Source organism: Haplochromis burtoni, unplaced genomic scaffold, assembly GCF_018398535.1.
Source record: "Haplochromis burtoni strain Fernald_Lab_line unplaced genomic scaffold, NCSU_Asbu1 Contig_389, whole genome shotgun sequence".
Taxonomy (NCBI): domain Eukaryota; kingdom Metazoa; phylum Chordata; class Actinopteri; order Cichliformes; family Cichlidae; genus Haplochromis; species Haplochromis burtoni.
The window spans coordinates 299941-318683 of record NW_024582750.1 but is presented as its reverse complement, the minus strand read 5'-3'; the positions used below and the strand labels follow the sequence as shown (position 1 = coordinate 318683).

The 18743-nt window shown below is 41.7% G+C and overlaps 2 protein-coding genes across 3 annotated transcripts; both read right to left on the bottom strand.

Moving 5' to 3' along the window:
- Positions 1-2512: 2512 nt before the first annotated feature.
- Positions 2513-12537, bottom strand: ccsapa (centriole, cilia and spindle-associated protein a). 2 transcript variants are annotated; one of them, XM_005944027.2, is made up of 4 exons: positions 11648-12537; positions 7325-7719; positions 4503-4855; positions 2513-4120 (listed from the first exon to the last, which is right to left on the bottom strand). In XM_005944027.2, exons 2-4 carry the CDS (start codon positions 7689-7691, stop codon positions 3941-3943), a joined length of 900 nt encoding a protein of 299 aa, XP_005944089.1. In that variant the 5' UTR covers positions 7692-7719; positions 11648-12537; the 3' UTR covers positions 2513-3940. The 2 variants fall into 2 exon arrangements, with proteins under 2 accessions (XP_005944089.1, XP_005944090.1); XM_005944028.2 differs by having other exon boundaries at positions 4503-4852.
- A 184-nt stretch (positions 12538-12721) lies between these two features.
- acta1a (actin alpha 1, skeletal muscle a) lies at positions 12722-17457 on the bottom strand. Its single transcript, XM_005944026.3, has 7 exons — positions 17324-17457; positions 16049-16188; positions 15519-15843; positions 13946-14107; positions 13603-13794; positions 13309-13490; positions 12722-13196 (listed from the first exon to the last, which is right to left on the bottom strand). The coding sequence occupies exons 2-7, from the start codon at positions 16175-16177 to the stop codon at positions 13053-13055; spliced, it is 1134 nt and encodes a 377-aa protein (XP_005944088.1). The 5' UTR covers positions 16178-16188; positions 17324-17457; the 3' UTR covers positions 12722-13052.
- Between the last annotated feature and the right edge of the window lie 1286 nt (positions 17458-18743).

Here is an 18743-nt window from a genome sequence, read left to right as displayed (position 1 = left end):
ACAAATGTTCATTCCCTGAAATCAGCTGAGTCTGTAGATGTTGTTCCAAAGGCACTTTGAAAGGTTTTAGGTAAAGTTACTCAGCTCGGGTGTAAGAAGTTAAATAATGTGATGTGTAGAATCTGCAGAACAAGATTTTATTGATTTCATACTTCCATTTATATCGTGGAATATTGCATATACTTCAGCGTAAACATGAAGAACAGGATTCTGATTCTGTCTGCACAGATTTCCTTAACGATGCTGTTAGTTTTCACTGAGACTTTACATCTTTGTCCACCAATCAGCAGAATAAAGCTCAAAGCTGTGGAGCCCCTGAAACACCGATGCTTAAAAGATATCTGTGTAATTTTACTCGGCGAATATTAAGTTGTAAAACAAGTGAAATCAAAGATAAGCAGCGTTTTCAGCCGTGCGACCTGGAGAAATGCAGGTGAAATTACAAGACATGGTTAACAAAGCACGAAGGCTCAAAGATCAACTCTTCAAATCAGGTTTTGTTCAAATAATTTATTCACAGCAATGCATTAAAGTGATGAAAATATAGCCGGTGCATGTTTTTAAGTACAAATACAGTGGGCGAAATATGTCGACAGCATTAAATACTCAGACACGTGATGCACATTCCTTCTCATCTGTTGCTGGTAAACCAGACAAAGCAACATTTTCTCCACCTACGCCCGCTCTGCTCAACAGCTCATCTTAAGTGTTACATATTTCGTTTTTTCCACTTTCAAATCACCTCAAATCATTTCTAGTGATTGTCTCGACATTCATACGTTTAAAATGCGTTATGAAGATAAATAACCAAAGCGTGACCTTTGCATCCACAGCAGCTCTACAGGTACGGTTACCCACTCTCACTCCGAGGTCTTTAACAGCTGTGTTTGCACTCGGTTTGAGGGCCCTCAGTTAGAACAACATCACATTATGCCTCCTGTTATATTTGACAGCTGCTGTTGTCAGTGACGCTGAAAACGATGTTGACTGTTCACGCTGACCGACAATGAGAACACATTCAGGTTGAAGCAACGCAGAAACAAACGCTCGTGCACTTTAGATAAAACATGTTTTGAGCACATGGATGAAGCGTTACAACTTTCTGAACCCTGAGCACTCGTACACTCACAGCTCTAACAGAGTTAGTCAATAGGCAAACATATTAATTGCGAAACCATACTTGCTACTCTTACACAACAAAACATTTAGTCACGACTGAGTCTTTTTTTTAACCATTAGTGCTTTTACTTCAGTAAAGTGTGTGCACATCTCCGTCGCCACCTACAGCACAAACACTGGTTTTTAAAGTTGGACGTGTTAGAAAAGTTCCTGTGGTGTCAGGACAAACACGAAGGGCTGTGAACATTCAGAGTGAAGAGGTTCGGTTGGTGTGAAAACGACAAACGTTCTTTGAGTGCAAAGCTGTAAACTTGGTACATAATGACGATTAGCCCTCAGTTTGAGTCATGAGACGCAGCCATGACCTCACAGTGTATTTACAATCTTGACTTAAAATCAACAAATAACAGACGCCACAAACTCAGGAATTCTGATACGTTCTGGCTGTCTTTAAACAAATAGGAGTGACAGCAGTACAGCGATGATGGCTGCTCCTCATTTCACGTAAAAGTTTTAGAAGCATCTAGTTTTGCGTAATTACCCTAAAAGCTTTTTTCCTGTGGAGTATTCACTACACTCAGGTTATTTCTGATTAAAAATCGATTTTAAAAAAAGAAGCTGCCCCAGGTGAAAACACACCAACTACACTCTGCAATAAATATACTGTATGCTTAACAGTTACCTGATCTAAATAATTACAATGATTACAATTTAATAAACTAACCTTTTCTGTAAAAATACCTTAGATTTGAGCTTTATTTGACATATCATGTGTTTCTAACTTCTTTTAATCTAAGCTCGAGTCCTCATATCCAAAATACACAGATATCAAAAGTTCCAGTTTGGGCCTTTCTGCGATCAAACTCTCTGAGGCGTAAACACACAGCTGGCTTCATGAGAGAGAACTGAAAACAGAATGTGTGTTGAAAACGAGCTCTAAATGAAAGCAGAGCAGAAACTAAATACATTCAAAAGTGACGTGGGTGTGTTTTTTTGTAGATACATGTATAGAAAATCTAAGAAAGAGTCATTTTATTGTTCATTCTCATACAAAAAACAACAGCAGGGAAACACAGTTCAGCCAATTTCATCTGAAAGTGTTCAGAAACAGAAATCTGAACAGTTCCTGCAGAGCCAATCGTTACTGTCGTAGGGAAAACAACAACAAAAGGTGATGGTTAATAAGTTTCGCATGAATGGTCCTTAGTCTGAAATTTGAGGACAGTATTTTTCTTTCTCTCTCGACAGCAGCGATTCGCTCTGACAGGATGCTGGAGCAAAACAACACTGTTCCTGTTGTCTCGTTAGCTCGTCATAAATAATCCCGTGTAATGTGGCATCAAGTGAAGACGTGGGAAAGGCTATACCATACCATCACACGTCATAATAAATGTTCTGTACACCTATTGCATAGATGAAATTAACTACAAAGAGCATTGGTGGACCTGCCCTGGCAAACTTTTGGGAGGTTTTCTGCACTTTGAACAAGGCTGCCGGCCTGAAACTAGCTCTCAACCCCTACTTGCTCTCTGTGGTAAAGCGGGAGAGGATGATAAGTATATTCCCAGAGCAAAGCGCAGGCTGCTGCCCCGCCCTCCCACGTGTGTGCTGATCTCATGTCGTGTCTCAGTCTGGAAAAGATCCACTGCTCCACCCAGAACCAAAAGGGCACATTTGATCAAATTTGGGGTGTCTTTCTGGAAAACTTCTCTAAACTTCAACTTAAGGATGTTCCAGCTGACTAACGGATTTGCTTCTCCAGAGTGGTCGGATGTCTTAACGGGAACGAGAAGCTCAGTGATGGTGTAGCTAAGTTCTGTGTGGTTCTTATGGAAAGGGCCGGATAATACCATAATCCCTTTTGTTGGCTTTTGTTATTTTGTTGGGGGGTTGTTGTTTTTTCTTGTTGCTTGTTTGGTAAATAGTAAGAGAGGAAAACAATGTTCCAACATGTCTGTTTTGTATTCATTGTAAACAGTTTGTTTTCCACCTTCTTTGTTTTCTTTGTAAACTATATCCACAAAAACTCAATAAAAATATTTTGAATTAAAAAAAGAGCGTTGGAGCATTTTAGCGCTTAAAGCTGCAGCTTCTGACCACTTGGGGGCGCCATACACAGCTGCGAGCTGTCCGTCCTCTGCTGCAGCTGCTTTTAACAGCTTTTTGTCTCCATCAGGAAGCCAAAGCAGCAAGGTCGTGAATGCAGATAAACACTGATGTAAGGGCACATCTTACATCAAACATCTTCCAGAGGACGCTGCAGTCTAGCTGATAACTCTGCTGCTCAATGATCAGACACACTCGTGTAACACTGTCCCTTTCTCATAAGAGGAGTGACACCCTCCTGGCTCAAGCGCTAATTCACCCAGTAACTGAGAGAAGTTATCTAAGATCCCAGAGAGAAGGGAATTAAATGAATTTTAAGTTAATTCGATTTGTTTCGTGTCATTTCATTACTGAAATCCCAAAGATATACGTAAAATAGTCCCAAATCTGTTAAAAGAATCGAATCTCTGATCTTTATTATAAAATGTTTAAAGGTACTTTTTGTAACGACCCATGTACAGAAAGATAAAACTGTAAACTTGATGTTCAGAAACTATTTAGAACTTTATCAACTGGATCTAAATCAGTAGCTCGTCCCACTTCTTCACTTGATTTCTTATTTCTTTGTCAACTAAGGAGACAACGCAGCGAGCGGTGTTGTCTTGTGGCAACACGGTTCTCTGTCTGGATTGTTAATTAAAATGAGAAATGATTTCCTCCTGATATTTGCACGTAAGGAAACTTGGTATTTAGGGATTCTAGGTGGATCCCATCTCTACCTAAGACGGGCGGAGAAACAGCGCATGTACTCTGTCATCCAGCGGTCGTCCACCACCATCAGCTGCGAGCGTCTTATCTTCTCCAGGTCAGCCGATCGAGCCCGCCGGCGGTCCAGCCTGGAGCTCCGCTTGTCAGACTCCCTGCGGGTCTGAACGCAGGCATCAGAAGTGTGACTCTGTGAGGAGAAACCAGAGAGAGGAGTCATTTCCCAAAGCTACAGCGGTGTTTTATTATTCATGTTTGCTGCGTGTTCGGTGACACGGTTTCACTTCTCTGCTGTCCTGTGAATGAGGTCGAGCTGCAGGACCCCTGCACTACCAAGGACGGGCAGAGAAAGAAAAAATGTGCTCCGTGTTTTTTTCTAGTTAGCAAGTCTGTCTCTTGAGATTTAATGATGTTTAAAATCTGAACGTATAACTTAAAAACAGTCAAATTATTGATTGTAATTCTGAAAAGTTGCTAGTGGTCATAAGAGTAAAGTATATTTGTTGTTGCCATGAGCCCTGAGCTTTAAAGGCTCTAAAAGTGCTGCAGTATCCCAACAGATCAGCGCTCACATCATTGGTTGTCCTCTTGACCTCCACCTGTCTCTCCCTCCAGTCCAGCCGGCTGGACGGTCTCTGGTTCTCCTTCTCCTTGGTGCTGATCACCGGCGTGCTCTTTGCTCTCGGCGGTTTACGGATCACGGCTGGTTTGTCATCCTGGGAACTGTCTCGGTGCGGCTGCTCAGAGCGTGGCGTGTGGCGGCGGCGTTGCCGTCGGGATACTGGCTTTACTGGCTCTGCATCAGAAGACGCCGAGTCGGCTGGCCCGTTGTCTGTGGGTGTGTCGTCTGAGGGTGCGCTGTTTGTTGGAGCCACCGCCTCAGAACTGCCACCGGCCTCATTCACGCCATTTTCTACAACTGCTGCTTCACAAGAACACAGGAAACAATCGTTTAAAAATCCACTGAGCTCTGCTGACTGAACAAACAGATTAACTAACTAAGCCAAACACCAATCAACCACTCGATGGAGCTGGATGGCTCCACAGTGACCCTGCAGAGCGCTGCTGTGTCTCAAGCTATATGAAATGATTTGTGACTGTGAAATTCAGAGATAAGCAGGCTTCCTGGCACTCTCCTGTCTGAAATGCAGACATCACAAATGTCAAAGGCACACAATGGATCCTTTATCTTTAAGCTCAGTGTCTCAGCAACAACAGTCCCATCTGACTGCTGAACTTTCAGTCCAAACGTTTATAGCACTGCTGTCTCCTGAGGTAAACCAGCCTCTGTGCCTCGTACTGTCAGAGTGACGCTTACAAAGGGTTCACAAAAAACACCATCTGTTAGATCTTTACAAACTGTTTCTGAAGACTAAAAAAGAAAAGGTGAAATTGAAGCACAAACGCAAACATGGTCACTTTCTGCTCCTACAGTTAGTTTTGTGCATTTCAGGACAAAATACACTGCATTTGAGTTAATGTAGTATCATTAACCAGGACTACAACTTAAGTTTATTCACCTGATGACTGACTTAAACAATTATTTTTGACTAAACTGTCAGAAGAGTAAAACAAGGTTAGCTCTGTGAGGCTGCACTGAGCAGGGCTTTGACCCACATGTCAACATCCTTGCAACAACGAAGCTAAGCAGCTCATGTTTAGCAGGTCTAATGTGCACCATAAGCATCATGCTGCTTGCTGACAAGCTAACACAAAGAACAGCCGAGGATCAAAAAATGTCGAGCCCTCGTGGTACAGCAGTACCTGAGAGGGACGTGGGCGAGGCCACCTGATGGGTTTGGATTTCTTATTTTGAGCAGAGACCATGTTCGTATGAGAGACTGGGAATGCTGTTATGTGTTAATGCTAGAAGGCTTGACTAGGAAACTGAGCCTAACTTGTACAGTTATGATGCAGAGGCAAGACATGTAACTGAAACTTCCATGGCAAGGTCAAATGGCCACGCCTACATTTCAGCCATTGTTCAAAAGAATGATCTATCTAAAAAAAGTTTCCCTACTGTATAGTTGAAAAAAACTGATCAATGGACCATGGAGTAAAAAATCATTTGAGAGCTGTGAAGTTTTAACATTTTAACTCTTGTCGTAGTCGCCGTTCCAATACAGTGTATTTGTTTGGATCGTAGACCCCGAAAATGGAGCTGCGCTCCCACAATGCATTGCGGCGTGACGTCAACTCCGAAGCTATCCGGTTGTTCAGTGATGACGCGACGAATCCTACTTCCGGGCCTAAAGTAGTCTGCGTTTAATATGGCTTTTGTGTTGTTAACATGTTTAATGTTATGTATTTTCTTCTATTTGATCTCAAAAAGCTCCTAAAACAGTCAGTGATCACTGTTGACCTCCCTCGGCTTTTATTACCGCTAATCATTTATTTAAGCTCAGTTTTTAAAACCTTAGGATGTAACTACAGCCCAGCCCATGCAGCAGTATATGAATGACTAACCTCGTATTGTGGATGGATTATCTCAGTTGTTCTCCTGGCTGAAGTTTGGTCCTTTTACAGCATCCTGCCATGCGATTACATTTGTTCCTGACCACCGAGAACACTCACGTTAACTTTTATCGAGTGGAAAAAAAGTTAGCTTGTTTATATTATGCTAACATAGCTGTGTCGCTAGCGGTCACGTAGCACATCATTATATACCAGCTAGCCCAACTTCAGTAACCCTACAAACGTCACTGCTGTTTAGTTTTCTGTCTTCATTTATGCTGGAAGTGATAGCAGAGCTGTACGTTTTAATTTGTTTCCAAAACCCCGCAGTCAGGACATGCTATATTGTATTTAGATAGAAGCTAGCGAGCTAACTCCCTGCTAACTTCTAACTCCGTTAAATGTCATAAATTCCGTTTTCATGGATGCCTGGATGTTAAACTCAATTGTTACACCTGGTAGAGCAGAACGCTGATCATTTTATTAAAGATGAAAGACTTTAGACAGTTTTCAACTCTCAGTAATGCCATAGTGATCGTTTGATATATGGACCTGCAGCGAGTTTAGACCCAGACACGGCTAGTGACGTCAAACTGAACAACCGGATAGACACTAACTCACTTTTGGAGCCAGCCTCAAGTGGCCACTTCTGGAACTGCAGTTTTTGCCACCTCATGATTGACATGGTTATTATCAGAGCTACTTCTAGTTTATTTGGTTAGTTAATTGAAAGAATATTAATCAGAAACTGCAATTCTCTGGAAAATGTACCCTTGCTATGACACAAAGTCTCGGAAACCAAATTGATGTCTTGTCCAAAGCAGAAATTTCTACGATATGTTTAAAACATTTACCAGGGAGAGAAGCGGCGCCTAATCACATTTAAGAAACTTAATCAAGCATATGTTTAGAACTTCTGCTTGGTGACCCGTTCTCTTACCTGTGGTTTGTGCCGCATCTACAACCGCAGCGTCCCGGTCCCCCACGTCAGTCTCTCCATCCTCGCACGCTGGCTTTTGCACAGGACTGGTCTTTGACTCCAACAACCTCTGCTTGACCTCCAAGGATGTGGGCGGCAGCGGGAGAGACAGAGGAACCACTTTGTTCCTGGTCAGCCTTGGTGTTGACCAGCCGCTGGAGTCAGAGCCGCTGTCCCAGCCCTCCCAGAACCAGGGCTTGTGGGAGTGTTCTATCACCCGGCGAGTCAGGCGGTACTTCACAGAGTCCTCATAGCATTTAGAAAACGTCTCCCATTTGGGGTCCCTGAACTTCTTCATATATTCTGTCCTCACTTTCTTGGTCACCATGGTTCTTGTTATTGCCTGGTGCCAATCACTGCAAGGAGACAAAATTCAGTTTGAAACAAATTTGCAATCTTTTCTTTGGTCGTCTTCTTCTTGTTGCTCCCATTAGAAGTCACCACTGAGAGTCTCTTCCTATCAGTAGCCTCCTCTGCTTTCACACTAATCCTCTGCATGTCCTTCGCTACGTCTATGAATCTTTTCTTTGGTTTTCCTCTTTTCCTGCCTGGCAGCTTCATATTCAGCATTTGTTGTTGTTGTTAAGAATCCTAAAAATCCACTAAACATTATGAAGATGCAGTTAACTATGGCAACCACGAGTAAACAAACAGGGTATATTCTCTATCAGAGGAAGTAAAACACTTTCCCTTTACTTGTTTACTGATGCTGTGAAGTGTAACCCTGACATTCATGCGATTTATATCATCATCTTATCAACAACCTCTCACATTATACTGGACGAGAGCTGAAGCCCTACAAAATTTTGGTATTTACCTGATTTTTATTACATTTTGATATTGACTCGGCCTGAATATTATCCCTTACACTGTCAGCGAGTCGACGTCAGTGACACTGAGGTGAGCTGTGATTTTCTGTCAATAAGCACTGCTGTTAGCTCCTGTTCACCACTATTCACGGGCTGTTAGTGAAACTTTGTTTCAAGTGGACCTAACGTGGGCAGACTCACACTGAGCAAATAAACTCCTGCGACGTGAGAATGAAATCAAACTGCTGAAGGAGGAAGAGGAAGGGATGGAGAGAGATGACAAGGAGAGATTAGTGGTGGAGGAGGCAGATGAAGAAGATGAGAAAGAAAAAACAAAAAAGAGATCATGAATCCTGGTCACTCCTGAATAAATATGTCATAAAATTATTTAAAGCATAATAAATGATGATTTTTCACACTACAAAAAAAAATAAAAAGCAACTGCAAAGCATTCTTTAACTTTTGCAGTGTTCTTACTAATGTTAACAGTCTGCTGTTTGTTGTTCTTCTACGTGGCTGCACTTTCAAAGAAACAGTTACTGACAAGAATTTAACCAATGAGCATCAAGATCCATGCCCCAGTTTTCAGAAGCAGCTACACTGAGTTTTTTCTCTCCCCTCAAACAGACATCCTGTCGGGAAAGTTCCTTTCCGGGGGAACATACAGAAATATCTGGGCTGCTCTACAAAGTCCTGCTAGTTTCTAGGTGGACCAGTTTTTATAGAGCTTTATATAACATACCTCATTCACTTCATAGAAGCACTTCTATGCTGAAAGTGCTTTCTAACATTCACACATTCATACTCCGATGGATGTATCGGAGATTAACTTGGGGTTAGTATCTTCCCAAAGGATATTTGGAATGCCGACCGGAGCAGCCAGGGATCAAACCACCAACCTGGCGATTAGTAGATGATCTGCTCCACCTCCTGAGCTACAGCCACCGCAGATGGCTAGTGGTGACTGAATGGTAAACAGAACAAAACCTGGGTGAAGATGAAGTGGAATGAGAACTGCTGTTGAGAGTGGGAGGCTTTATCTTGATTGAGAGATCAAGTCCATGAAACTTTTAAGGCTCGATACAAAAAACATGATTGCAAAATAACTCGTTTTAAACCATCGACTGTATTTACCCCTCTTTAGACTCACCCGTGTTTGCTGCAGGTATGCTTCCATGTAAAATGTGATGGCTGCCGTCAGCCCTCAGCAGGCTTTGTAATACCAGTCTCATACCAGACTGGTTAAATTATAAGTAAACAGTTCATCTGCGTATTGTAGTACGACTTCTGGACATCTGTGTCTGTACGATGTGTGGATGGAGCTAGTTTTCTTCCCAGTAAAGATTTTAAAGGTGATCACAGCAACAGCGCTGCTGCTTTGGATGCTAGGAACACGTTCACTCCACCTGAGCTCAGCGTCTCAGTAGGAACTCCACTTCTTTGCCCTTCACAGTGTGTAAACACACTCAAGATCCACATTAAAACACTCACGTTTACATTGTTTAACACAGCTGTGCACTACAGAGCCAGGCACTGAGCGAAGCATCAAAGCAAAAGATTTATGCAAACTATTCGAATTACTCGATGAATCATTGCAGCCCTGCAGCCAACAACAGACTGTAAAGATGCAAAAACACTAACTTTATATCCCAAATGTGCATTATTTGCTTGGCTGTACTTTCTAAACAATATCAAATGTGTAGCAGAAGAGGCTGATTAGAGTAAAGGGAACCTCTGTTTACCAGGCAAGTAACCCTGAACACATTTTTATTTACAAGCATGTGGACAGTAGGAACACCAACAAGCATCCAAAAACATTGAGTTGAATTTTGCAGAAGGCAATTACAAAAAGTACCTTTAAGGATTATTCCACTGTTAATGGAATAATAATGTTTTAATCCACTTCACTAAAAGGTAAATTAAAAGCTGCATCCCAATTATCTATTTGCCATTTTTTTCTTTTACTTTCCACGTCGGCTCAGAGCTCTGGTGGATATTAACCCTGTGCTGCATCCAGCACAACACACAGTGTCGCATTTCACTGTGGTTCAGATTTCCATTGAGAGGGTTTGATCAGTCTGTTCTTCTGCTGCTACACTAACAAAGCTGTCACTGTGTTTTCTGAATACTGCCCATTAGCAGAAGGACAGAGGGACGACTATAAACATTTGCTTTAATGACAAAGAGACTTAAATTTACAACAGCCATTATACATGGATATACAATGTGTGATACCATGTACGTAATACATTCAGATGCCAAACAGTCAGCACCAGATACTTGATGCTCAGTTCAACCCAGGTGGAATGAACCTCGGAGAGCCTCCTGTGGGACTGGTACGGACTCAGGACAGGCAGCAGTTTGGCTTGAATGCATTAACACATAAAATAATTGAGTCCAACAAAATGAACGTACAATAATAATATTGTCTTTCATGCATCAAAGCATTTTTTTCCTGTCAAAAACTGCAAAACAGCCATGATACCATCATCCACCCATCCACGTCTTCAGCTGCTGTTAGCCACAGATCAGGGAAAACCATTAGAGGTTATTAGCACTAAATCTGACTGGCCTTTAATAATCATGAATGCAAAAACTGACATTCTTCCTGGGACTTCTTTTTAATGCATCATATGCAAACAAAACATTTATAACATATGAAACGCTTTACCGCTTGATTTCATCTAAAGCTCTGGCCATATTCAGTAAAAATATATCGATAACGTAACATAACATAAAACCTATTAAATGTTTACATTTTCTGTTTGGTTTTTTTTCGAGATTCACCTGCAAAACCTGGTGACGTACCTCTGCCAGGTGTAGTCTACCTGTAAGCCCCGCCCACCTCCCTCCACATCAGATTACCCTGAGAGCAGGGAGGATTGAGGCTTACTACAGCTTTACAACTAGCTGTACTACAGCCATTACTCACTCACACCACACGACCAGTAACATCCAGTCTATTTTAGTCTACACGCCTACATGCACTTTCCTTTTCTTTCTATACATTAACACTTGTTGTTACTCATAGTAAAAATAAGCCAGTATTTGATTTTTTAAGCCTGTATCCGATCTGAGGACAAAACCTGTTCAGTGTATATTATGCTGTCACTGTCTGCTTACTGCACATCTCCCGATGTGTTTTTCTGTAACTGAAACACACTGTCTTGTTACAAAGCCTTTCACTCTGTCACGCCCCAGCTCACAGCATTTTTAAAGATTTTAGTCTGTAAACACACAGCAGAGCAAAACGTTGCAGCTCCGACGTATTTTGAAGTTAATAAACGCAATGAAGTGTGTACACCTGAGGTTTGAAATGCCAAACCGAGTGAAAGCAGGCTACAGCCATGTTCACAGCCGTTCTCCTCACCTGCCCGCTGCGTTCAGCTTCGTTTGTAAACACGGGGTCATTTCAATGCTCAGGCTGACGACTAAAGTCTGATTGGGCATTAAAGTCAGGAATATATGTACTCACCAAGTGTGTGTACCAGGGGGACTCCGTTTGATTTAAACCCCGTCTCTCAGCAGGCGAGCATCGCTCTGCTTACTGACACCGAACGCCCAGCTCAGTTAGAAAGCTAGCAGCAATAGCGCATACAACTTCCGGCTTTGGTTTTCAAACAAGTGCTTTAAAACATCCCAGGGACGTGATTAATCAAGAGGATATTCAAGATAAAATCTTCTACTTTGCTCATATTATAGCTTTCAGGCTGATTTCAGGCAAAAACCATTCAGTTTAGATGGTCGGAAGCTTTATTTTGAAATATATATCCTGGACATCCGGAGCTCGTCTATTATTTATCCCTGTCTGGATTAAAGTATAACAGAAGTGTACCAGACTGATATGAAATGAAATGTGATTTTACATTAAGACGCTTCCACCAGACCGCGCATGCGTGTTCTGTCTCCATCAGAGCAGTCAAGATATGAGGAGAAAACAATAACAACAACAAACCCCTAAATAAATTAAATAAAAGGTTATTTACAAATGGTCTCTTGTAGGGCCAGGACCACAGCCTAACCAGTGATGTTTGGGTTTTCGCTTTTACAAATAGGAACTTGGGAATGTAATTCTATTTTACCACCTTGTAGAAACTACAATATGTCACTCAGTATCCAAGACAATGTTTATTCTCTTTGTTTTGGGGTGAGAAGAAAGCCAGCGTATTGTTTAGCCTGGTTAACTACTGGATTTATTTCAGCTCTTGAACTTGAACTCTGTGTTTGTCTCAAGGCTTTAAACACCTCATAAAGACTACCATCAGTGATGTTTCACTGCTGTGTTTGGAGCTGGATGACTTAAATTTATTTTATTTTTTTTGGTGTGCTGCCGCATACATGTATGTAAATTGTAGACTAGGTTAGGGTTGATACATGTGGTAATAAATTATTGTTTACAGATTTTATTCAAACAAAGTTTGTGTGCAGTCTCTTGTGTGAGAGTCATAATGTTCAGAATATAATGGAAAAATCCAAAAGACCAGTAAAATAAAATGAACAAACATCCACAAATGTTCTGAATCAGAATGAGCAGACGACACAGTCACACTTGGAAAAAATCTTTGGCTTTTATTTGCTTTGATGGGTTGTTTCTTTTTTGGTCTTTTTGTTTCTTTGATTTTTTTAAATGTAGTTGGTCCGAGCTGGTGTGTGTCATACCTCGAAGCCAACACTCATATATGCACACCAATCTTCATTTACATTCGAAACAGGACATACATAAAAGAAAAAATAAATAACTTATGTACAGGTTAGATGTGACATGATCCTCGCTGGTGGAAGTCAAAGGTCTCTCTATGAGAGGATGAAGTTTCACAGTTCTAGGACAGCAGCATCTTACTGCTCTGGATCCTGAACCTGATGCTTTGGACGCATCATGTTTAGAAGCACTTGCGGTGGACGATGCTGGGGCCGGCCTCATCGTATTCCTGCTTGCTGATCCACATCTGCTGGAAGGTGGATAGAGAGGCCAGGATGGAGCCGCCGATCCAGACTGAGTATTTACGCTCAGGGGGAGCAATGATCTGCACAAGTAGAAGAAAATGAGACAAATTTTATTGCCTGCTAGCACCTCAGATATCATTGTCATAGTATGCAAGGTGAGTGATCTTGTGCCAGTCAGTGTTGCTTTTGTACCTTAATCTTCATGGTGCTGGGAGCCAGAGCTGTGATCTCCTTCTGCATGCGGTCAGCGATACCAGGGTACATGGTGGTCCCGCCAGACAGCACGTTGTTGGCATAGAGGTCCTTACGAATGTCAATGTCGCACTTCATAATACTGTTGTAAGCTGTCTCATGGATACCAGCGGACTCCATACCTGTGTAGATGTACAGCAGAGAGGTTCAGGTTAAACACAATGAAATGACAATGTGATCTTTCAAAGGAAAGTTGTTACACTGTCTCGGATGAATAGTGTTGATGCTACGCACCGATAAAGGAGGGCTGGAAGAGGGTCTCGGGGCAGCGGAAACGCTCATTGCCAATGGTGATGACCTGACCGTCAGGCAGTTCATAGCTTTTCTCCAAAGAGGAGGAGGAGGCTGCGGTTGCCATCTCATTCTCAAAGTCCAGAGCAACGTAACAAAGTTTCTCCTTGATGTCACGCACAATCTCACGTTCAGCTACAAACAGAGGGCAAAGGTCATAATTCAAGCTGCTGCAGAGTAGAATAATAAATAAATGAAAGATGAATAAAATAATTTTATCCAAGTGAGCGAAAGGACGTAATGTCCTGAGTTTTAACCATTTTGGTTTTATTTTGTGCTGTTTTACCAGTTGTGACAAAGGAGTAGCCGCGCTCAGTCAGGATCTTCATAAGGTAGTCTGTGAGATCCCGACCAGCCAGATCCAGACGCATGATGGCATGAGGCAGAGCGTAACCCTCATAGATGGGTACATTGTGGGTCACACCGTCACCAGAGTCCAGCACGATACCTGAGAGCAGAAACAGAAGAGTTATGGAGAAGCTGACAGGTTTCTACCTGACCTGTGATGAGTCACATGAAAAGGCGCAGAGTGCTAACAATCACTGCTTCTTTCTAATGTCCACATTTGTTTTTTTCACTGGAAGGCTTAAAAGTCAGTTTTAAGTATCTTTTTTGTCCCAAAAATCAACCCGAAACTACATTAAACAAAATGAAAAAAAGCAGCGTAGTAATCATTTATTTGTTTCAACAATACAGTGCATTCCACAATGTTTGGGACAAACATTCTGCAATTCATTTGGGACTGAAGTGCAGCTTTAGTTCAAGGGGTTTTACAAAGATTTTCTGTGAACTGTTGAAGTATTACTGCCATTTTATACACAGTCTCCAATTTTCAGAGATGCAGATTTAATAGGAAATTTGACTGACAAGCAGCTTCATGGCAAGTTGAGGCCTGCTCCCTTGGCACAAATGAAGAATTCATAACATCGGAAGCTATTTCAAAGTGTTGAATTTGTATTTTATAGTTTTTCAGTGTAATTTTAATGTAATTTTAAATATGATCCCCATACAAGTGAGTAAAGCCATTATACCACTGAAATATACCTGTCATAGAGACAGCATGATAGGAGGGAAACTAATGATGATCCCAAGCATGGTGGAGGCAGCGTTGTGGCATGGATATGTATGGCTGCCAGTGGAACCGGGCCACTAGTGTTTATTGATGATATGACTGCTGATAGAAGAAGCAGAATAAATTATGGAGTTTACAGGGCTATAATCGCTGCTCATGTTCAGCTAAATGCTGGTCAGACGGACACAGAGCAAATGGATAATGACTCAAGACACGCTGCAAAAGCAAGCCAACAGTTACTTAAGCTAAAGAAATTAGATATTCTTCAATGGCCAACTCAGTCACCTGATTTCAACAGAGCAGGCTTTTCTGTTATAAAATACAAAACTGAATGCAGAGAAACCCAAACAGGGAGCAACTGAAAGCATCTGCAGTAAAGGTCTAGCAGAGGAACTCAAGGGAGGAAGCACAACATTTGGTGATGTCCGTAGGTTCTGGACTTCAGGTAGATAATTGTTGCAATATTAGGTAATAAAAAGTGTCTTTATACTTAAATTAATGTTAGTTTGTGTCATTAATGTTGAACCTCTGAAAATGTGGGCACTGTGTATAAACAGTGTTCATGTCAAACTTTGGAAACCTTCTTGAATTAAAGCTAAAAGTGTGCACTGCAATGACATATTGATTGTTTTATTTACAATGCACTGTGGCGATGTAGCGATGCAAAACTACAAAAAACTGTGGCTTTGTTCCAAAACATTATAGACCTTAAGTTTTTTTTTTAAATGAGAAAGAAATACTGTCTTGAAGACAAGGAAACTTGTATTTCTGTGAAGCTCAGACTCACCAGTGGTACGGCCGGAAGCATAAAGGGACAGCACAGCCTGGATGGCCACATACATGGCAGGGACATTGAAGGTCTCAAACATGATCTGGGTCATCTTCTCCCTGTTGGCTTTGGGGTTCAGGGGGGCCTCAGTCAGCAGGGTGGGGTGTTCCTCAGGAGCTACGCGCAGCTCGTTGTAGAAGGTGTGGTGCCAGATCTTCTCCATGTCGTCCCAGTTGGTGATGATGCCGTGCTCAATGGGATATTTCAGAGTCAGGATGCCCCTCTTGCTCTGGGCCTCATCACCCACATAGGAGTCCTTCTGACCCATACCGACCATCACACCCTGAGGAGGGGAGGAAAGCAAGTTAGGTCTGAAATGTATATTTATTGATGTCTGTATTTAATTTGTTGTAATATAATGAGTCCAAGAGTTTCAAACAGCAATTACTCTGTAAAGAACTAGGTCTAAGATACACTGCAAGGCACGTAAGAAAAAGAAAAGCAAGAATGAGTTTCCTTTTTTTGTGAAATTTATTGCCCTTGCATACCTGGTGACGGGGGCGACCAACAATAGAGGGGAACACAGCCCTGGGAGCATCATCTCCAGCAAAGCCAGCCTTCACCAGGCCGGAGCCATTGTCGCACACAAGGGCGGTGGTCTCATCGTCGTCACACATGTCTGCGGATTCTGGAGGAGGAAAGTCAAATGTGATGAATTTCTGTACAGCAGGATTACTCAGCAGCACTTAACACACTGAACAAAACACCAGTTGCATGTTAGATATTCATTTAATTTTCTCTTAATAGACAAATTATTTTAACGCTAATACTAGTGTCACTTTGTTGAGTATGTTTTGTTGCCTTTTTTAATTTGGACTAAAACTTAACAGCCTGCTGTTTTTAATCTGAAAGTTTTAGGTTGATGTTATTTCCAAGCAGTTTTTTAATTGTAATAACGTTTTGATTTCTTTCTTTCGTTATATAATAAACATAAATTATTACACTACAATAAACTAAATGACCAAAAAAGTGTATGACACTGTGCTTTACTACCACTGACTCCCCTGTTCTGTTTCACTAATAATCACATGCTAATAACTATAACTTCTCCTCGTCTCCTCTCTCAGGCCTCCAGTGTTTAGATTGTGTCATAACAATTTACACAACCTGCCAGGACACAAAGTCATTAAGCTGCAAACAGAAACGCTATTAAATCCCCATTAGTTTAATGATGCCTTCAAATGTTCCCCATAAACTTCAAAATCTGGTTTTGTCTTTTCTTGATATGCATTATAGTGCCCTTGTAAAGGAATCATCCTTCAAAAGCTGCTTTAAAAAGTATATGTATTGTTGCTGGATTCAGTGTTTTCTATTCACTAGTAAACACTGAAACTAAAGCAAAAAGCACTGATGTGCTGATAAGTGTCAACTAACGTACTTGTAACTAATTATGATAAATATTAGTAAACGAATAGACATGTCAGTTTTATTACAGCATTTGTTATTATCACTTTTCATCATAAAATGTTAAAATACACATTGTATTCCGAGCTAAAGTTACAAGTGTTACAAATCTCTAACAGCATTTGAACACAACCCAGTCTTTCCATTAACTACCTGTCGCAACAAAAGCTGAGCTTAAGCAGACTGTGGTTCACTGCCAGCTCCCTTCACTTAACCATTAAATCCAGATTATTCTCCATCTGTCTCATTCACTTAACCTAGCAAGAAGGCAGTCTCCATTAACAGTAACTCCACCTAACTACTGCTACAATTATTAACCCTCTCTCCACCAGGGAACCTCTCTCCTCCAAGCCGCTTACCTCTGCGTGTCTCAGGCTGTCACTGAGGGAACCTTGTTGGCTGCTTGCTCCAGCTGGTGTTGGGGTGACAGGCTACGACCACCACGGTCCTTATATACGCCTTCTGCTCCATACCACCCGGAGAGCTTTTTTCCTCGTCAGCAGACAGTAGTTTGGAATGTCCGAGTATTCGATAGGAATTCAACTGGCCCTTCGTCCATATTTGGTCGCGCGCGAGGGTCGTCGCATGCATGCATGTAGAGCCTCGCGGGCCAGCTGGGCCATATATGGAGAGGAAGTCCCCGCGAGGCTGCCGCGGAGCGCACGAGCCCGTGTATGGAGCTAGACCAGAGCGACGCACCGACCGTCACCTGTAGAATCACTGCTGCTACACGCACAGTACACGCACACAAACCATTCAGTACTTCAAAGCCTTTTCATTTTTTAGTGTTTCATGTCTTATTAGTATTTTAACCGAGGAATGACTTTTTTGTGTTTTAAGTGAAGGCATAACGACAGTGACAGTTAGAAAAACAGAAAACAAACAGCACATTAAATGAGAAGTGTAATACTTTCTACTTTTACTGAGCACTCACAGCACTTTTACACTTACATAATGCTCTGATACCCATTCACACGCCACTCTAAGCACTTAAAGCACTTTTTAGCTATCATGCACACACTGATGAGCGCATCAGGGGCAATATGGGGTTCAGTATGTCATCTAAGGACACTTCACAGATTGCAGTTCTGGGGATTAGCAGGTGACCCATTCTACCTCTGGAGATGCTCCCAAATGAAAGTTTAACAGGACAACTCAGGACAATTCATATTAGAAAAAAACAAACTTTATCATTGTCATTACGATTAGAGATTTATTTTCAGCTTTTGCCTGAGATTTGTCCAAGTTTGTTCCGAGGTGTGTTTTTCAGTTTGAACTTCTATGTACAAGCAGCAGACATTCATGCTCTGCTTTTTAAAACAAGAAAGGCCGGGACCTCCAACACTCTGGACAGCTGCAAACTGAGACAAAAATCCTCAGAGGGACAAAAACTGAGCCAATAGTCCCGGCTGTGTTTATCCAACTGTTAAGTGAGCTCCGCTGAGGTGTCAAGATTCATGGGAGTGAGGCCAGTTTTTAAATCGACGATGACTTGACACAAGACTGTAATCATGAGTCCAAATGTGAAGACGACGTCACTCAAACATTTGGTGTTAAAATGCATGACAGACATGCCTCTCTTTAATACGGTTAATATTGTTCTGTCTTTGAGAAAGTTATTTTCTGACTTGCCTCAGCAGCAGGCAAAAGGTCAAAACCAGTTGACCAAAACCAGCCTCTTGACACTTTATGAGAAACCTTCACTCCTCTATAGGAGATGCTATCAAAATATGGAGCGATGGTTTTGCCTTTAATAAATATAATATGGTTAATAAAACC

Excerpts from the sequence above, each read along its gene's own strand:
- acta1a (XM_005944026.3), bottom strand. The coding sequence starts at position 16,177 with ATGTGTGACGACGATGAGACCACCGCCCTTGTGTGCGACAATGGCTCC. Across the intron at positions 15,844-16,048 it reads TTGGTCGCCCCCGTCACCAG|GGTGTGATGGTCGGTATGGG; the intron begins GTATGCAAGGGC and ends TCCCCTCCTCAG. Across the intron at positions 13,197-13,308 it reads CCAGCACCATGAAGATTAAG|ATCATTGCTCCCCCTGAGCG; the intron begins GTACAAAAGCAA and ends CTACTTGTGCAG.
- ccsapa (XM_005944027.2), bottom strand. The coding sequence starts at position 7,691 with ATGGTGACCAAGAAAGTGAGGACAGAATATATGAAGAAGTTCAGGGAC. Across the intron at positions 4,856-7,324 it reads AGATGCGGCACAAACCACAG|CAGCAGTTGTAGAAAATGGC; the intron begins GTAAGAGAACGG and ends GTTCTTGTGAAG. Across the intron at positions 4,121-4,502 it reads TCAAGAGGACAACCAATGAT|AGTCACACTTCTGATGCCTG; the intron begins GTGAGCGCTGAT and ends TTCTCCTCACAG.